General features: G+C 37.9%; 1 protein-coding gene across 1 annotated transcript in view; it reads left to right on the forward strand.

The window, feature by feature from the left end:
- The window catches only part of SLC10A7 (solute carrier family 10 member 7), a 152,493-nt gene that overhangs the window by 3,371 nt on the left and 129,168 nt on the right, over window positions 1-19,954 (forward strand). The window contains exons 2-4 of the mRNA XM_029959591.1: window positions 2,593-2,675; window positions 7,617-7,753; window positions 12,305-12,380. Coding sequence (XP_029815451.1) covers window positions 2,593-2,675; window positions 7,617-7,753; window positions 12,305-12,380 — 296 coding nt within the window. The remainder of the gene's footprint in view (window positions 1-2,592; window positions 2,676-7,616; window positions 7,754-12,304; window positions 12,381-19,954) is intronic.

The raw sequence follows: 19,954 nt of genomic DNA on the forward strand, positions 1-19,954 counted from the left end.
CCCCTAATTGTTCTCTGAAGATTTAAGAAAAGGAATGTAGAACACTTGAACAGAATTCCTTAGGTAATTCTATGTTATGTGAGGGGAGGAAGAATCTAGCTGGGCTTTTATATGCATAGATATTTTTTTTTTTCCTTAACAGAGCAGAAGTTTGAGGATAGACAGCTTCTTACTGAGGAGCCAGCCTTTTTTCCCTCTCTTACCTTCTGGGAAAAAAAGAAAGTTGACTTAAAAAAATATGGCTCTGAACACTTGCTGTGTCAACTAAGGCTCCGGTACTTCATGGAGTTCAGGGTAGGCAAATTCCTGCTGTGCAGGGATTCCTTCTAACATGTGTGTGCTGTTTTGCATAGATGAATAGGACCCACGTGGGGATCTTGCAGGATCCATGCTTTGTTTTCAGCAGACCTTAAAGACAACTTTAAATTGATAAGAAGTGTTTTATCCGTTTCTGGTTTGACTGTCATGCTGATTGTTAACAGCAGTGTGGGAGGTCCTTTTTAACTAGAATAGGAAATAATTTTTCCTCAGCTAACTTCCTGCATGGAAGCACTATGATGGAGCACTTCATTTAATTATCCTACTGCAAAGACGTGTCAGGCTTTGACATGGTATTGTTCCTGGGACAGCTTGCTTTAAAAATCTTGTGAGCGTTGATTGAAATTAGTGAGCACATGTTCCCCAAAGTGGTTATACCTCTTCTGGAGCTGTGTGATCCCAGTGTTCTGAGGAAAAAAAAATATTTCTTTTTAAAACCAGGAAGAGGTGGGGGATGGGAAATATCCATGTATGAAGAAACCTTAGTTTGTCTTCTTCCAGCTGACATAACCATGCACTGTAATTTGCAGGACCTTACTGAATGGTATGGATGGCCCAGCATTCCTGCCAGCGGAACACTGTGCCATAAATAACAAAGATTTGTGTTGTTGTCACCTTCAGGACATAAGCCAAGCCCTTTTTGTGTGCTTTCTTATTTGATAAATGAGCCCATTTAGTTCCTTTGTTAAAAGAACTTTTCTGACCAGGAAATGACCAGAGATGAAGGGGATCTGTTGTGACCAGAGTTCCCTGTGCTCCATGAGTGTGTGACTGCTCAAGTGATAGAGGTTTCTCCTATGAAAGGAGTTCAGGTAGCCCAGTGAAAAACCCTAAAAAAAAAACCTGAGTCCTGGAAGAACCCCTAATTTAGCCAGACTAACCTACTGCCTGTCTGCCTAGTGTGTATGTGCATGTTCATATATGCTCTAATCTTCAATAAGATTAGAAAAAACATGGAATTGTGTATATAAAATACAGTTTTCTGTATAGCTAGATATACTTATGCAATCTTTCTGTTTTTTTCCCCCTACATCTATTCAGGTGACATGCCATAATTTTGCAATTAGCCACGTGCTTGGTTGCAACTTTAACTCCTGCATTTCCTGTTGTGATTTTTTCCTTACACTTCATATATGTTGTTTGGGTAATTTTTTGTTTTTTTTGTATTTGACACATATGACTTCAATGTCTCATCAGCAGAGTTCTCACTGAGAGTAGGCTTTAGGTTTAAATGACTTGGGATGCAAATTTGATTTGTACAATCAAATTCCCCTAGTTTAAGGATCATTGACCTGACTCCAGTGTGACCATCAATGTATCATTCATCCGAGAAAGCAGAAAGGTTCTTCTCTTCTGGAGTGTCGAGTAAAGGGTTGCTTGTTTGCTCCTGCAGTTTTGCTCATGACACCTTCTGGTCACTTGTAGAGTTAGGATATTACTTTAGTTCTAAGTAGACTGCAAATATTTCCTTTCTAATATAGCATCTGGTTGAATGCTCATGAAAAACCAAGTATATACATTTCGATGGGCTCCGAAGGCAAAGCGTATTAAGAGAATTCATCATTTTTATAGGATTGTAAAAAATATTTTATTTTAATGTCCCTGAAAAAATTATATAAATATATACAAATGTAAGCCTTTAATATAGTGGAACCCTTGGAGGTGCAGGCATCTGCCCTTGCTGATCTCACTGCAGCAGTGTCTGAAATGTTTTATTGTAGGGCTGACGTGATCCATTTTGCCACAGCCCTGTTGTTAGGGAATAGTGCAGAACTGTATTGCCCCGAGGAAATCATTGCAACATATGGTTTGGTTTCCTCTGTGCAGGCAGCCAGACAGGTGTGTGTGTTGTAGGGCAAGAAGTGAGAGGTAGATATGTGAATGATATCAATGGCCTTGTGCAGGTAGCAGCTAATATTTTTATTCGAGTGTATGGTTTGTGTTTGCAGACGCAGATACTCTGATGACAGAGCTGTGAAAAACTCCATTTTCAAATTTCCAGAATTTATGTGTTAGATCTCTATGACCTCTAATCACAGTAGCCAAATTTTTATGAATCATCACTCACTCTCCCCTCACTGGTTTGCTTTTATTTAAAAATGAACAGCATGCTTTCTTTAACTTAATAGAAACCCCATTCTTTTTATTAGAGACTTTAATGGTTATATTTTCTCCATATATTTTTCTAAGTATTCTCATTTACTTTGATACAGTATAAGCATATCATTATCTTTGACTATAATTCACTTTGTTCTCTATGTCTATATTTTTTAGGACCCTTGAAACCAGAAATTACCATAACTTACATTGCCGTTTCAGCTATATTCTTTAACAGTGGACTCTCCTTAAAAACTGAGGTACTGTAATTTCTCATTGCTTCATTCTTGTTATGCTTTAAAAAGTTTTATGTTCCTTTTGATCAGGTTTGAATGTAATTGGAATATTGAATGACTGTGCTGTTGGTGGTGGTGCTAGGGGGATGGCTAATAAGAGAAGATAAATTTTAGAAATTTACGGAATAACTCTCCTTGATTTCAGAAAGTTCTTCACAAAGTAATGAAGATGGTGAGAAGGAAAGCGTGAATAAATTTCACGTATCCATAGAGGAGGGGGTTGTTTGATTTGGCAGGGCTTTACCTAAATGGAAGTGATGAGCAAACTTTTGAGACTGGATCTACACCTTGGATGTGTCCCAAACCCAAATTAGGGTGAGGTCCAGAAGTACACTAGCACCTGCTTTCTGCCAACCCTTCTGCACTTTGGCTTCCCTACTTCTAAGCTGAGAAACAGGCCAGAAAGCTTTTGAGTCCTAGGGGAGAATTTGGTAGGGCAGCAGGTAGAGAGGGACTATGTGAACTCTCCTTGCCTCTCTAGGACACGAAGGGAAAGTGTGAGCTCACTGTACCTCAGCTCACCTGCTGGTGTGTTGTCCAGGTAAAACTGTTTAAGCTGGTCACTACTGGATTGATAGAAGCAAAGACCTGGTGGCTTTAAGTTTCCACATTTTGTAGGGACAGGACAGCAGCCAGGACCAGCACAAAAGGGTTCCTCTGCAGGTGCAACACCAATACACAGGAACAAAGTCTTGGCAATCTTTTCCTATAGGATTTAGTTGTGGACAGGAGGATTTGAAGTACCTATGCTCTGCTACATATCACAGGCACTGAGATTTATTTAAAATTTTGTGTCACGTGCTTTTTCAAAGAGGAACAACCTGTGAGTCAGAAGAGACGAAGGGGAGGACCTCTTAGTGCTGTATAAAGGAGGCATGGAGAAAGGAAATGATGGCTATGTGCCAAGAAGAGAAGGAGCAGCCAGAGCTGAAGTGAAACACTGCATGTCTCTGCTAGTCTAGTGTTTTGATTCCTTTTATGCTGTTGGCTGTGCTAACAGGTGATGTTACTCATATGTTGCATGATACTAGTGCCTGAAAGGATCATCACAATGTTGTCCAGTTATCTCCTGGTGAAATGGGATTTGGGTGAGCAGTGAGCACTCAACAAAGATGTTTCTAAACCTGTACTGTGGTTATAGTGGTGTTTGAATTGATGGCTGCCCTCTCCTCCGCACTCTGCTGGCAGTTCTGGCACTAGGACCTCTAGCTGTGCTGGGACACAGTGTTAGTGAAATGAGTAACTTTAGTCAATTCTGCAGCAGTTATTCAGAGCCTTGTGGTCCTATGGGGATGCAGGAAGAACCATGTTATCTATTTGCCTGGGATGGTAATTAATCCTAAAGGAAATAGACTGTGGAGAGGCACTTTCTTCCCCAGAGAAGAGGACCTGAAATACAAACCTGACTAGAATTAATGAGTGGAGTTTTCTACTTTCAGATTTAGGAATCTGTGCATGGGGGAAAAAAAAGTAACATTTCTTTCCCTTTCACTAGTTTGTGTCCTTGAAACTTTGTATTTGTAAAGCAGCTGTGAGAGAAATCAATAGCATTATCAAAGTCTTGATTAGATTCTTAATACTAGTGTACCTCTAACTTTTTCCAGTTAAGGGGACATGACTGACAGTTTCCTGGGCAATATGTCGTGTCCTACTTTGAACTTGCATAACTTCTTTTCATCTGTGGTACTAAAAGCAATATATTGATGTAAATGAAGCTTTTACAGGAGTGGATGTTTGTGACCAGGTCCAGATCTCAGATTCTTTTGAGAGCAGCAGTTAGGGCTGGTGCTGTATATCCAGCTTTATGTTTCAGGAAAAAGCTAAGCCTTTCCTCAATTTCTGCTGTGGGGGTAGAAGATAGAGAGGAAGAGAACCATTTCACTCATTTCACAGTACCTTGTGCTGTTACTTCCTGAAGTGTATGTTAAAACCAATCCTTAAATGTGTTAGCAGACCAAGTCATGATCTTATTAAAATACTTTTGGGGCATGTTTTAATTGTTTAAGGCACAACTTAAAGTTGGTATTATTAGTCAGTTAATACACTTTTTTACTGGATTGCAAATTAAATAGTTTCTGCCTTTGTCTTTATTTATTCTTGATCTTGTGCTGGCTGTTCAACTCTGGATAATGTATTAGTTAGATGGAAACAAGTGTTTGATATGCTTTACAAAAGGATAAAGAGTTGTAGAAGTGTGAACAGAGACCTTCTGATAAATCTGACAAAATGAGAAATAACTGATGCTCTTTTAAGGTTACACTTCTGGTGTTATCTGCTGTGAAAGTGTGTGCTCAAAAAGTTTGCTAATGTGTTCAGAAAGCATTTTACAAAATAATTTCCAACATTCAAGTAGAGCCTGTCTGTGCATGGCCTTGTTATGTTTTCAGAACTAGAGGTGACTGAGGTCCTCTTACACTCGAGGAAATAGTCTGTGTTTAGGAATGACAAGAACATTTGATTCCACCTTAATATAAGGCTATTTGAGTTTTCAGGGACTGGATAGCTTGCTCTTTTAAAGCAGATACCTCCCATAGGGCCCCAGAAATTAAGTCACATACTTGAGTTATCCATTTCAATGAGGAATTTGGCAAGCCACTGAAAACACTGTTTGCTCTGTGTGGGTATTTGCTCAGAGCAGTCTAGCTATGACCATCCTAAGCATGGCTGGAGGGCAGTATGGACCCACACTGAGCAGTCAGGGGATAGGATAAACTCCCCAGAGGGTCTGAAATACAGGGGAAGACCAGGTAACCTGTTCTATCTGGTGTGAAGAAACGGAGTCATAACTAACAGCTTCAAGTAACGTCTTTGAGACTTCTGCTTTTTTGAGAGCCCTTGTGGATTGCTTAAGAGGAAGAAGGCTGTTTGCCTCAGCATTTGTTCTGTGATCATACAGTCTAAGGTATACTATTAAAATAATAACTATTTTGAATAACTATATCCTCAAAGGTAATCACTAGAGACATTTTATAGACTGTTAATTTGGATCTGCAAGGACCTGTTCCACTAATACAGCATTCCTTCATGCAGTGGGTTGGTAGTGTTGTATCACCTTCCTTGCTCCCTGGAAGTTCCAGTGAGGCTTTCCCAAGTTTTTGGTTTGGATTTTACTTTTGGAAGTATCACAGAATCTTCTTAAAACCATCTGTTTTTAAGGCATCTTCCAATAGTAGAAATAGGAAATTAAAAGAGCACTTCTGTATTTGTGATGGTACCTGGACTGGGGGTACCTTCATGGGTACCCCCAATCCACTACAAAATCCAGGACTGGAGGCGACTTGTCAACTTTGCTGGAAGAAGTCACTTACTTTGTTTTCTTCCAACTGTGTTGTTTACTTCTAAAATGACCACTTTTATATAGGTATTTCCAGGTGTCTTTTGTTCCCGTACAGAATGTGTTTATACCTGTAGATGTTTCATTTTTGCTTTCTTATTGAGATAAAATGAAACAGTACTACAGTGAAGCTGTTCAAAACACCACAGGTGCTGTGACAGGCTGTGTGTGAAGAAGGCCTATTTTTTTGTGCAGTGTTACTACCTGCTTAAAAAAAAATGCTGTTTTGTTCAGTTAACCAAACACTGAATGTAACAATACTTTCTAAGTAAAATTTGGTCAAGATGTATGTTTCAGTTCCATGTTTTGTATAACCTCAAGAATAGGATATGTATGGATGTATATTTTCTTTTTCTTTTTTTTTTTTTTCCCCCCAATCCGAATTTGGGACTTAATTTTATTATGAAAAGTAAAGTAACAAGGACACAGTGCTGAATTGTTTGTACTTCCAGATGTATAGTTAACATCTGTGGGTATTTGGATGGTCAAAAATGCAGTATTTTATTGTGTTTCATGAAAGTTCAACTGTTTTGAAGCTGAGACAGGGTGGCATTTGAAGATTGGTTGCTGCCTTACTGTGTATGAAACTACACTTTTTAAAACATACATTATATATATCTAATGCATCTGGAGTGTCAGATAGCTGGAGAATCCTAGCAAATTAGGTTTTGAATAAAAGTGCCATCAGTTCTTTTGCGTTGTTTGCTTGAAAAGAGTGCGAATTACTTTGAGAGAGAGAGGAAAAGGAAATTTTATTCTCAGTCTGTGAGAGTTGAAATGAGCTGGAATGTGCAAGGCTCTTTCCTCGTACTCAAAAACCTCTGTACTCTTACACTATTTAAAATTAAATTTTTCTTTGTTGTTTTCTGAGTCTCCAGTGGTGTTTTGCACTTTATTTCTCTGAAATTTATGGCTTAGCTGTTGTTAGTGTGTTATGGTCTTGGTGTTCTTTCTTTGCTGTTTGTCGTCAGCCTGATTTTTTTTTTTCCAGTAAATTTCCTACCTGTTGATACAATAAATAATGAGTTTGCAACCAAATACTTTTCTTTTTATGTTTGTTATTCTTTCTTAAAAAAACCCACCACAAGTGAATGCTTGGTAACATAAACATCTCTTTTTTTTTTAATTATTTTTTTTTTACAGTATAAATGAGAATCACAGTTTGTGGCCCTGTTTAGACTAGAAGAACCTGAAATCATGTGTGCACTACAAGTTTTCATGCCTCTTGATATCAGCAGTCAGTTAAGTAAACAGCTGCCAGTGTAGTTAACACAGGTTTTGAAGCAGTGACAAAGTGCTAAGGCTGCCTGCTGAAAAGCTGCTGTTGTGAGAGCTACACTATTATTGAAGTGGTGGACAATTCTTTTGGAAAAATGCCCAGGAGCAGATAGAGCTTTTATGTTGTCTGGATGTACTTCATTATTAAAGAGGAAGATCAGATGATCCCTAAAGGTGCCTTTTTGACATGCACTCTCTTTGTATTATAAAGGTGATCCTAGTTTTAAAAGCACAAACGTGATCTTACTTCAGCTGTTATGACTGCAACTTCCTCTCTTCTTTTTCTTTTGCAGGAGCTGACAAGTGCTTTGATGCATGTGAAACTACACCTTTTTGTCCAGATTTTTACACTTGTGTTCTTCCCAACAGCAATATGGGTCTTTCTTCAGCTATTATCAATCACACCCATAAATGAATGGCTTTTAAAAGGGTATGTTTAAGCATAATGGAGTGAAATATGTTTGTAGCTGTCGTCTTAAAGGGCTGCTTATCCTGCAATGGATGTTTTGTTGTATTTTAAACAGGTTTTGCTGGTTCATTTTATGCTTCAGCACTTTGCTGTCTAAAACAAAGTATGTGCACAAGATTATCCTTTCAGGAACTTGGTCTTGTTTTTAGAAAGTCTGATCAGTTAGTCTCATATGTAGGGAGAGCTTGCAACAGGTTGGCTTTCTCTGTCATGAAGCACAGCTGAAGTGATGGGTCTTAAGAGTGATGTGGAGGGAAGAAAAGGAATGGTGAAGGAAAAACAGAAGTCAGTGAACAGGTATTGTGTATGCCACATACTGTTCTTCTGTTTTTAAATAGTCTGTATTGAGCATTTCTTGCATGTCTCTAGTATCTGCTCCTAGCTAAATATGGGGGGGGAGGAAAAGTAAAGTTTTTGTAGGAGAAGAACCTTGAGATGAGCAGAAACTAAGTTAGTTACTATGAAAAGAGTGAATTTTAAATGCTAGGTATACTCTGCCAATGTGTGCTTCCACAGCTGCATTGATGGTGTACTTGTGATAGATTTTATGTAAAATCAAAAAAATAAAAAGGTGGCTTTTTTTTTTTTTTTTAGAATGGAAGGTCAATACTTAGCACCATGCAGCTATACTGGAAAGTAAAAATCAATTATTTTAGAAAACTACCCATTGTTTCTTACTGCTTGGTGAAACATTGCTTGGGGAGTTCCTTGTCTTAAAAGTTTAATGAAAAAGCTGCTCATGTTTGTTTTTACAAGGCCTAAACCTGAAAGAGCATTTTGTTTTGTTTTAAGTGGCTTCTCCAGGTGTTCCACCAAGTGTGAAGTGGTCCCAGTGATAGTGAGAAGGTGAAATTGAGATGACATCATTTAAAAGTTGACACTGTTTTGCTTAACAGTCTTAGTAAATCAAGGATATAACAAGATTGCTGTACAATATTCCTTTGCATTTAGCTATTTGCAGTAAAGGGTATTCTTTAAAGTAAAACAGTTGTGAAATTTTTTCTCAGCTAGAACAGAGACATGATTTTCCTCAGTTGCTAAAAATCCAGGGGAGTTTCAGTTGCTAAAGTGCAAGGTGAAAGAGGTTTTTGTGGGGTTTTTGGTTCCTTGAAGCAATTCTTATCCCTCCTGTCTGATGACTCTTATGCCACTTGTGTTCTTAGTATTTAAGGGACGTGATCTGTTACGTGCACAAATACAGCTGTATATATATATACATACACACCTGTGAAACTGTGTGTAGAACTAGACATTGTATGTAATTTTGTAAAAAAGAAAAAAAAAACCAAAACAAAAACCCCCCAAATTTTGTGTTTATCTCCCTAAATGTGGAGCCAAAACCATCCTCATTTTTCATGAAGGTGTGTCTGTGTCTTACCAGTGAGCTGGTATACCTCTGCATGTTTCAAGCTACCTTTCAAGCACTTGTTCCTTGAGTACTATTTCTGATTTGGCTGTGTTTTATCTTTTAGTGCATTAACTCTGTTGTATTGTGGCTTCATTCAAAGAATGGTCACGCTGAGGAGTTTAGTGAAGGTAGCTTGGTTGGGGTTTTTTTAATGTTTTAAGACTACTTTCTTGATAAATATTGTTGTTCAGGACACGCTTAGAGCAGCAGGCACTGCAAAGGGAGCCTGATGGGAGCTGCACCTTCAGTGTGATGCAGGTGCAGAAGATACTGAGCTCTGTCCTAACTCTAGAAAAACATTTTAAAGCAGGTCCCTGTATAAGTGTGAGGAGCAGATTTGAGGAACTGCTTGTGCTATGGCCACTCTGTGTAACCAAAAGTTCATCCTAATGCCCCACATTTGTAATTTTTATTCCCTTGGAAACACTGATGAAAACAGGAATGGAACAAGACAGGTTTTGGCAAAGTTATCACATGTTTAGCACAGCTTGTAGTGGAAGTTGGTTGATAGCTGTCACAAAGGCCTGGAAAAATAGGCATATGCTCCCAAGGGCATGGAGCACCCTTTGGCAGGGTGGCTCCCTTGGGGACTGGAGTTCTCCACTACTCTCTGTACAAGGTTATACCTGCAGGGCACAGCCCACAGTACTTTTCCCATCTTGCTTCAGAATGTATGCTGGATTCTCCCATGCTCTGTGATGATCTGTTTTGCTGTGTTATTTGAGAGGCAGATTCAGATGGTACCACTTTTTCATCTGTGTTTCTACAGCTCAGGGATTTTTTTTACCCCCTCCCCCATCTGGGATGATATTAGGAGGTTTGTTGCTTTATAATTATTGGAAATACATAAATTCGAGGAGAAACTGAGGATGATCCCAAGCATCATCCCAAGTTAATTTTTTGGTTAGCTGACTAGATTTTGCATTGACAGCATCCCTTTGAAAAGGAGCATGAAGCAGTTATTAATGTTTGCACCTCTTCTACCACTTTTAGCATATAGCATTTGCAGTACAAGTAGTTAGGCACGAGATGCAAAGACTGGGTATAAGATATGGATTTGAAGCTTCCACATCTACAATGTGTGACTTCAGACCCTACTGCTCAGTTGTCTGTAGTGTTATCAGCAGAACAGCGTTTGGACCCCTGATGTTAGTACTTATAGCATGGCCTGAACCAGTGGAATATTGCAGTTGGTTGGTTTTTATCTGTACTAATCTGTAGTTGGCCATTGGAGGAATCTCTTTATATATTGGTAGTATTGTGTGCAGTTGATGCAAATCAAGAAAAAATTCACAGGTGCATGTTTTAAAGTATTTCCATTTAGTGTGTACCAGGTTTTTTTTGATTAATATTTTTATATGAAGAGTATTTAAACCATTGCTTGATACTGATTTTTATTTTTAATTCCAAAAGTGTTATTTTAAATTTGAGAGGGTTAACAGAGATTGCATTATTAAATCTTTCCCTTGTAGTGTGGAAAATCCCTGCCAGCTGAGATGAATGCCCTTGCACACATTTTGTACCTCTCTGGATAACTTTGAGCTTAATCCACCCCTTACTAGTGCAGGTGAGAAGTTCAAGGAGCTGGCTGCCTCACAGAAGAGAGATAACTATCACAACCAGTGTAGGGGATGGATGGCAGTTGCCATGTGTTTGTCTGCTGTATATTTTCATACATGTTTCCAAATTCTTCCACACCATTTCTTTTGCCTGTATTTCTTTTCTTTTCAACATGAGCTTATTCTGCTAAGTGCTGACAACTCTCTGCTGCCATAGCTTATTTCACTGTAAACTGAAGGTATTATATACTTCCAAGGTGATGCTTGGCACTTTGTGATTGGATTTATATAATGTTTACACTGGTTACCTCTTTCCTTTTCCACAGTGTCTGTAGCTGACAAACTGAATACCGTCAGTGTCACTTACTTGTTTCTTCTCTTTAAGCTTTTTGTATATTTGCAGAGTATCAATTGCACTGTAATATACTCCCTGTTGCCTGGATTAATACTTCTGTTTGCTACAGCTTTTCGACACTCTGTTTCTCGGGAATGGAGTGACATGGCTACAAGTGCAGAGTAGTTCACCACCAGTAATTCATTGTTCTGAACTGGAATACCATTTCAAACTCCAATACTTGAAACCATACGTAGGTTCCATGCTCTTGGGGCTTTTGCAAAGTGTCTTATTCCATGCTTTACTGTTCCTTTTAAGTCAACAGTTTTTCTTCAGAAGCCCTATTTTACTTTTCCCCCCAAATTAATTGCAATCTATTGTGGGATGTTCTTGTCTCTAAATACACTTGATAGAGCTAATTTTTGTAATAACCAGTTTTTGTGGACTGTCTTTGAAAACAAAGGAAAGCTCACCACTCTTTTTCTTACTTTGTAAAACCATTTGCTATCTACATCAATAACTTTGCTGCACAAACAATGCAAAAAAGTGACAATAATAGTAGTAAATCTTAGATTTCTAAACTGCAGGAGAAATGTGGTGATGTTTTGATGGCAGTCAGGTGATTTTTTCAAGTGCATAAAATTAAACATTTGATGGCCTTTTAATGTTCAGGTATAGAGAGCTTAATTGTGATTTTTTTTTTTTTTTAAAGGGATTGATAAAAAAAAGTGTAGAGAGAACCTGAAATAGCAAGCCTGGTTACCTGGTTCTTCTACTTTGCAGTAAATGTTTTTATCACTGAACAACTTTTCAAGAAAATAGGAGTTTACATCCTTATTTCTAATTTTTTTTTTTCCAAATAGCTAACACATTACCAACTTTACTACATCAGAACAAGAATGCAGTTGTCTGTGATAGATGTATAGAGATCTCTGTGAATGGTAGATACAGTACTTAATTGGGGAAATGGAGTCACAGAGATATTAAGCATTTGTGCTTTTTTAAATGGTGACATGACTCTTCACTGCTGGTTGGTAAGAGAAAATCCTCTGTAGAAGTCCTACCAGCTAGTGCAGGACTGAGCTGACTACAAACTGGTTGCCTTGTGCTGGTGATAAGACTTTCTACTCAGCTATTTGGTATTTTAAGGTTTTATGTTGCTTAGTGTTTGTGCTGTGTAAGGACTGTAACATTCTTTTTGTTGTTTTCAGCTTGCAGACAGTAGGCTGCATGCCACCTCCTGTGTCTTCTGCTGTAATTTTAACCAAAGCTGTTGGTGGAAATGAGGTGAGTTTTCATTTTGTCTTTGAATGCTTTTTTTGAAAAGAAGTTTGAACAATTATTTATTTCCGATGAGCTCACGTGGCAAAGCACAGACTGCAATGTGATGCTGTTGTGGTTGGTAAAAAATCCTAGAATTAAAGCTGGTTATTGTGTTGGTGTCAAACGGGAAATAGTGATGTTATCTACTGGCATTGGTCAAACTGAAAGCAGCTCAGTTTTCTGAGATGATAGAAAGGTTTCTGATAGAAATTAACGTTAGGAGATGTCTGCTTGTTCCTGCACTGTAATTCCTAACCGTATAATGTTCCTGTACTGTGTACTGGTTATCTCATAGACCATTAGGTTTTTGTTGAAGATCTGCCCTTGCAGAGATTGTTTGGATGGTATTAAGAGACCCTGTAGTAGGAATTCACGCTCGAAGCCGCAACTGTAGCGAGATGGAGATACAAACATTGATTTAAATCTTATATTTTATTTGAGACTGCATGAAGTGAAAATTCAGGGAATGTGGAGTTCTCAGACAGTGATGCAATGCAAAATTCTCAATAGGTAGGAAATGTTGGAATTGAAGTTGTTGGTGTAACCTCAGTTTGGTCTTGTTAAATTTCTGCCTTAAAATGGTATATGCTGATGTAATTTCAGACTCTTTCTTTATCCACAAAGCACTGGCTATTTTCAGGAAGGCCAGGTAAATGGCATTTGAGAAATTAATCCAGCTGTGCTAATTAATGGGGTTGTTTCCTTTAGATCTGCTTCCTCATAACTAGTGAAGGTGGATGAGACCTAGTAGGTGAGGAAGGGAGAGAATTAACACTGAGACTGGGTTTTAAAGCCATGGCTGTTGGGATGCCATTCTGAAGGATTAAAGAAAAATCTTAATTCAGCTATAGAACTCCTGTGTGAGGTTGAGTGAGTCACTTCAACCATGTGTTTTAAATATGGCCATTAGTTGTGAACTTCTCATTTTCTGAGTTCAGACTCTTGGGACCGATTAATGTCAGCTTTGAAAACACATGAAATAGATTGAAGTTGTACTTTGTACTGACAAAGTGCTGTTTAATTGCTCTATCCTCTGAAGAGAGACCCAAAGTATTTCAAGTCAACCATCTCTAATTATGGGCAATCCTGAGGCATATCACTGTCTCTTAGTTTGCTACCTTGAAACAAGGATCATAAAACTGTCTGATGGAGGTGCTGTGGAGTAGTTCCTATAAGGAAATAATTCAGGTACATAATAGTGATCAACAGAAAAATGAGAATGTTTTTAGTTATGATTCTAGATGTAGATACTGTAAATTGTACAAAGATGCCATGTAGTGAACAGTGAGGATTAAGAGAAGTATGGAGTGAGTGCTCATTCCGTGTTAGCACTGTCTGTACTATCCTTAAAACCTGGAAAAGCTCCTATGGAAAAAAACTACAGTATGATTGGTTAGTTGAAAGCAACATAATGCAACATTTCTGTGTGGGAGGGAGAGAGGTGCTCTGGTTTCTTGACCATTAGAATGTACTTTTTTATGGTAACGTTCTTCTGGGGTGGTGAGGGTGTGTGTGTTTTATACCAGCGGCAAAATAGATGCTTTCTATTATGTGAGGCTTGTGTAAGTAATTGTATAAATCACTGACAAGGTAAGCTTGAACCTCAGATTCTTCTGTGCCACTCTGATGTTGGAGGAATGTAAAAATGCATACCTTGTAGTGACTTTTACAGACAGCTGCTGACAGCAGAGAGACAGAGCGAATCAAGAATGGGGTCTTGGGAATTGAGAGTTCTCAGTCAGGCTCTAAGAAGGTACATAAAATACAAACACTCAGCGTACACAAAGTGTGTGGCAAACTTACTGCCAAATTTGAACCAGTTTCCAATGGAAATGTATTTTTGAAATTTTTATGCTTCTCTGTCATTCAGACAATTTTTCTTCTGAAGAACAGCAAAATCACATCCCTTATGCTAGGGGAGAAAACAGTCTTGCATGTCTCCTTACCAAACTTCACCTAAGCTGTTATGGATGTATTTGTCTTTCTGACATGAGTAGAACAATGCATTTTTTCTCATTTTAATTTGAATCCATTCTGATATACAAAGAATTTAAACCTGGGAGTCAATTGGTAATATAAGTGATCGTACTGTGAGAGCATTTGTTCATAATAATGTTTCTTAAACTTCTTTTGCCTCGTGTATCCCTTAGCTAGAGAAATTGATTTGTCTGAGGGTGTATCCACACTGCATAATGTAATATGAAGATAAATGAGCTTGCTCAGAAGTAATGCAGTGAGGAAGCTCCCCATGAACTAATTAATCTGAGAAGTGTCCTGCTGCTACAGAGTACAGGCACACCCTCCGTAAGTGCTCTGGAGACCTCTTTGCTCACCTCGAAACACAGCACGTAAGAGCTGTGGCAGTTGACTGTGTTATGACAGTATAGAGTGTTTGGGGGTTTCTTTGTCTAGGTAGGAGTGACTGTTGAATGTCAGTTTGGACTTGGGTTATTCTCAAAGACATGTCAGGCACTGTGCCATGGTGGATGTGGTACATCTGGGGCTGAGGAAGAACGAACTCTAGTTCTGGCTCTGTCGTTAACCTTTTGGGTAAAACAGAGTGAGGTATCATGTCTCTGGGGTCAGCTGCGATGGACCATGGCAACTTTGTGAACTGTTTGAAGATCAATGCTGAAAAACCTTATGTAAGACCTGTGTTTTATTTGTCTGGGACAGGGTGATTAAGTATTTGGTCAAGTGCTTAGAAAGAGAATCTATGTCATTAGAAGCTACTTGTGTGGTGGATCTTGCTGCATATTAATTTGAGAATTTGGGTGTGAGATAATAAAAGGGAGACATTTTTATTATCCTTTACAAGAATCTGTTTTTTTACTGATACATGCCCAAGGACACAAAATAAATGTCCTGCTTCTGTTGGCTAAGGAAGATGTGGTTACCCAATCTGATACTAGGAATTCTACAATTCTAAGATTAAACTGTGTTCATCATTGAAAAAGTTAATGTTCTGGGATTGTAAGTACAAACCCAGGTAAGCAAAAAATCCATATAATTTAATTGTCAGTGTTTAATAACAGCCTTGCAATTTTCTGGGTTTTTTTTCCCCTGATGGTTAAAACACATGGTATATCAAAAAAGTGTACCTAAACTTTAAGTTCTCTTGATCTGTGTGTAAGGATGCATCGGCTGAACAGTTACTCGAGAGTGCAAATGTAAAATTGTCCAAATGAAAAATATTTCTTCCTATACACCATTTCATCACCTAGCCTGTGATCTATACCACTTTGAAATTACTAGTTTTAGTAGCTGTTAGGTGTGCCTTTAAAACTCTACCACGTTATCCTTTTGTATTATTTTGCAGCATGCCTGGTAGATGAGCAAGTGGGGGATAGTTTTGTTGATTGGGCCATTCCAGAGGAACTCGTTATCAAAACTCCCTTGTCATTAATAAGGGAAGACAATCAAGCCAGTTATCACCTTTGCTTTCTGTGTCTGTGGCATTATGGTGGGGAGAAGCCATTACATTTAGAAGCCAAAAGTCTTCCAAGTCTTTTGGTGTCTGAGGGTGAAAATTATCATCTTCACTTAGCTCTGATATAGGAGTGGTTTGGTGAGTTGTTTTAGGGAATTGGAAAGAGCTTTCTTCACAATTCATAGGGATTATAGGGGAAAAAAGATCTCTGTAGCTTTATAAGGAAGAAATTAAAAGATCTAATTCAGACTATCCAGGAGCTAGTATCATTCTATCCAGAGAAGCATGGGCAAATGAGAGATGCAAGCATTGGGGAGGAAATCTCTTGGGCGCTCTGGAAATCTTGGATTTTGGAGGAGAGGAAGATGATTTATGGCTATTCTGCCTGTTATTTTGATGGAAGTAGCTGTTCTTGATGTGTTGAGCAGAAATACAACTTGTCTGATAGGACTAAAATTTGACTCTGTGACCCATTCATAGGTTTCTTGAAGTCCTCTCCCTGGTCTGATGTGTGGTTTGTTCTCTCAGCTGTCTTTCAACTCTTCTTTCTTTGCTGTTTCTCCTTCTTCACCCTGATTTTCCATCATTCCTCTTGTGATCGCTTCCTATATGTTACTTTAATTAACCCTGCAAGCAATTTTCTAAACCAGCCTGTTCCTAGCTTTTTTCACAAATACACTGAGGTCATTAGCACAACCAGTTTCAAGTACTGATTTCAGTTTGATGCGTACAAAGCCCAAATGAACGTGCATATGTTGACTGGCAAAAAATGAGGAGAGGTCGCCATGAGAATCAAAATCTAATTTTTAATTTGTGGGTATTTTCTCAATTACTTAGTTGTTTCTGTCAGTCAGTCTCTTGATTTGTGAAAAGGACAGTCCACAAAGTTAAAAAAATTGGAATGGAAAACAGAGGCCTTACATTTGCTCTTTGCTCTTGTTGAACTGTGAAGGGTCAGGATTTTAATGACATAGCATCTGACAGCACAGAAGGCTTTGTTGTGTCATTTTCTTTCAACAAGGCTTGTAGTTTTTCAGTGAAATTATAAAAAAAAGTGTATTTAAGAGTCTGCAAGACAGAGAAATAAATATGTCATCATTTCAAGGTGCTATTAAAAGCTCAGATGTACTCAGACAGAAGTGTTGTAGAGATGCCAGATATTACTACAAAGTATTCAGACAGGAAATGTCATACCCTACTTAAGAATCAAAGTAATGAAGAAAAGAGATTGAAAATTAGATCTATAAGTCTATTATCAGTTTGGGAGAAAAAGCAATTTGTGATGACTTTTATGGCAGCTTAATGACATACTTTTGAAAAGTGTAACATAACAGGCAAGAGCTGTGATGGAATTGTACAGATAAATCGTGGTAGACAGTTCATTTTGTTGAATACTTTGGCTATTTTGCTATCTCATACACAACAAAACCATTGAGGGTTTTTTTCGTTGTTCAGTTAAGCTATGGCTTGTACAAAACCTCTTAAGCAATGTGCTGTTCTATTTTTTTGCAACTTTTATGTGGCTCTGCTATTCCTTTTTGTTGCATATGCGATGCAAGATTTTGAAATATAACATAAACTACAATGAAAAAAGCTAGAAAGACGTTTATGAAATAAGATATAAAGAAAGAGTTCTATTATTGATTTTTAGATTTGTTTTTTGAAGCAGATGTAGAAGATAAAACTGATTATAAATTTACAACGTCCACAGCTATAGTCTTTCTGGAAAAGAATCAAGTGAGAGCAGCAACATTTTCCCAACAAATGATATACAATAGTTTTAACTGATATTTTAAAATAACATATGAGTATTTACTGAGAAATGAAGACTGGAAAATTCTTCTCTTTGTGAGTGATGTGTTTCCTTAAGTAAAGATAAAAAAAGTGAATCCTAACACTACTGTAAAGTCACAGGAAAGATATTGATTTCTCTAAAAATATCCGAAGTTCTTTGAACTGTGTATACATGTACATTAACCTTTTAGAAAACAAAATAAAATGAATAAAAAGAAGTACAAGCTCTAATGGTTTGTGATTCATACACTGATGCTCCAGTGTACCATGAGTGTTTACTCTTGGAAGGTAACACATGAACATTATGAAACAAAATAGTCCAAGATCTTCAAATAAACTATGTGTGTCATGATGTTTAGTTGTCTTCTATAATACAGTTTTTCTTCTCTAAATATGTCAGTAGTGTTGTCTAAAACTTGATTTCCAGATTACACTCTAAAATATTCATATATGTAGGTTTTGTTTATGAAAGGGTAAGTATTAAGTTCTACTGTATTTTAAACGTGATAATGTAAAAGGAAAAAAAAACTATCATGAATTTTTTTTCTTTCCTAAGTAATAAATTTTTTCTACCCACACAGATTAAAGAATTCTAAACTAAAATATAACTAATTCTACCATTAGATACTACACTGAAGTCTCTGGGAAATGTGTGGGTGTTGGAGGACAAATTTAGGCAAGACGTCTGTACTTCACATGTACAAATATAAAGAATTAACTGTGTCAGCATAAGCCTGGTATGTACGTAGGAGCTGTTGTGCTATTAAATTCACCCACTCTATTCTAGTATTGCAATCTAATTTTTTATGTATCCTAAGAGTTTACTTTTCTTTTATTGTTACTGTGCTTTGAGCAGATGGTTTTTATTGAACTGTTTATTGATACTTTCCTTCCCTCAGTGGTGAGTGTATTTTATATCCATCAATGCATAGGAGTAGCCCAAATTATTACTTACAATGTGGATTTCATCACTATAACGTGTTCCAGTCATGCAGCTCCATCAGATATCTCTACAGTTCTCATCGTCTTCTCAAGTCTTCTGTAACCCAAAGCAATTGTGAATCTTCTGGGTTTTTTTCCTTCTCTTGCTGTTCTCTTTGCATTTATCACTAGTAGTTCTAATACAGATCCACTAGTAAAACTGATCAGAGTGGAGGGGATTTTCAAAGGCATTCAGCTCTGATCTTAATTCAGTGGCAGCAAATTCAGGCAAACAATGAGGCTTCTGAAATCCCTAGTCAAGCACTTCACCTCCAGACTCTTCACTTAGTTTGTGAGAGGTTTCAGATTCTCCCAACACCGTTAAAAAGCAGCTCATTTACTAACCTAAGGTGTCAGTGGTTGAGTTAGGCTTATGATAAGATTTGATTTTGTCCCTGGTTGCCATTACCTCTAACTCAGGGTCTTTAATATGGCTCATAAGGTGTCCAGTGGAAAAAGCTCCTCTCCTGCGCTCCTGGAGAGGGGGAGATTAAGGAGGTGCAAGAAAATATGTTAGATCTCTCAGAGTACATGAAGTTGTGCAGTTAAGATGTATGACACAGAACTTGCAGCCTTGTGCATGTTCAGCATTTTCACTCTGGAGTGCTTGTAGCAGTTCTGCTGTAATCTAGAGAGTTACAAAATTGCCTGTTTAAATTGCACTAAACTACTTGGACTGGGGCTGGAAACTACTGGGAATCATCATAGGCTTGTGTTTCTGCAGCTGTGTTTGTCCAACTGTCCTAGATCTGACTTTGTCAGAAGAGTGTTTTCAGAGGCTTTGCTGTTGCTATTCTGCAGTACTTGGCTGGGAATATCAGTTTTTTGTCTGCTATGGCACGTTCACTGACCCTGAAAGCTGTTTGTGACATAAAGAAGCCAGGACAGAAGAAGAGTCTTGCTCTCACGCTTGACAAAAGTGGCCTTTTCAAGCAAGGTGGTTTTGTATTTGTCTTGGTCTGCAGGTTAATTCAGTGTGAAATTATATTGTGCAAGAGCTTCCTTTATTTAGCAGGGAGTGCTGTATGAAATGCACTGCCTATGCAAAGCAAGCATTTTTTACAGTTTGAACAAATCAATAATACTTATATTAAAGTATTTGCAGAGAGTGAGGTCCAGTACCCTATAATCCAGGCTCTGTGTTCTTTGCTATTTAATTTTATGGCTGTTCGAGAGAGAGCAGATATTTTGCTAGCGAGGGAAGTGTTACACAGTCTCCCTACCTCAGCATTTGAAAATAAAGTTTGTCTTTCAGAGAGCAGTGAAGACTGGCAATATTATCCAAGAAGTTACAGGTGATTTTTTTTTTTTCCAGTGGAGTGTTTTATGCAGC

Source organism: Manacus vitellinus, unplaced genomic scaffold (genome assembly GCF_001715985.3).
Source record: "Manacus vitellinus isolate BGI_N305 unplaced genomic scaffold, ASM171598v3 scaffold_0_pilon, whole genome shotgun sequence".
NCBI lineage: Eukaryota > Metazoa > Chordata > Aves > Passeriformes > Pipridae > Manacus > Manacus vitellinus.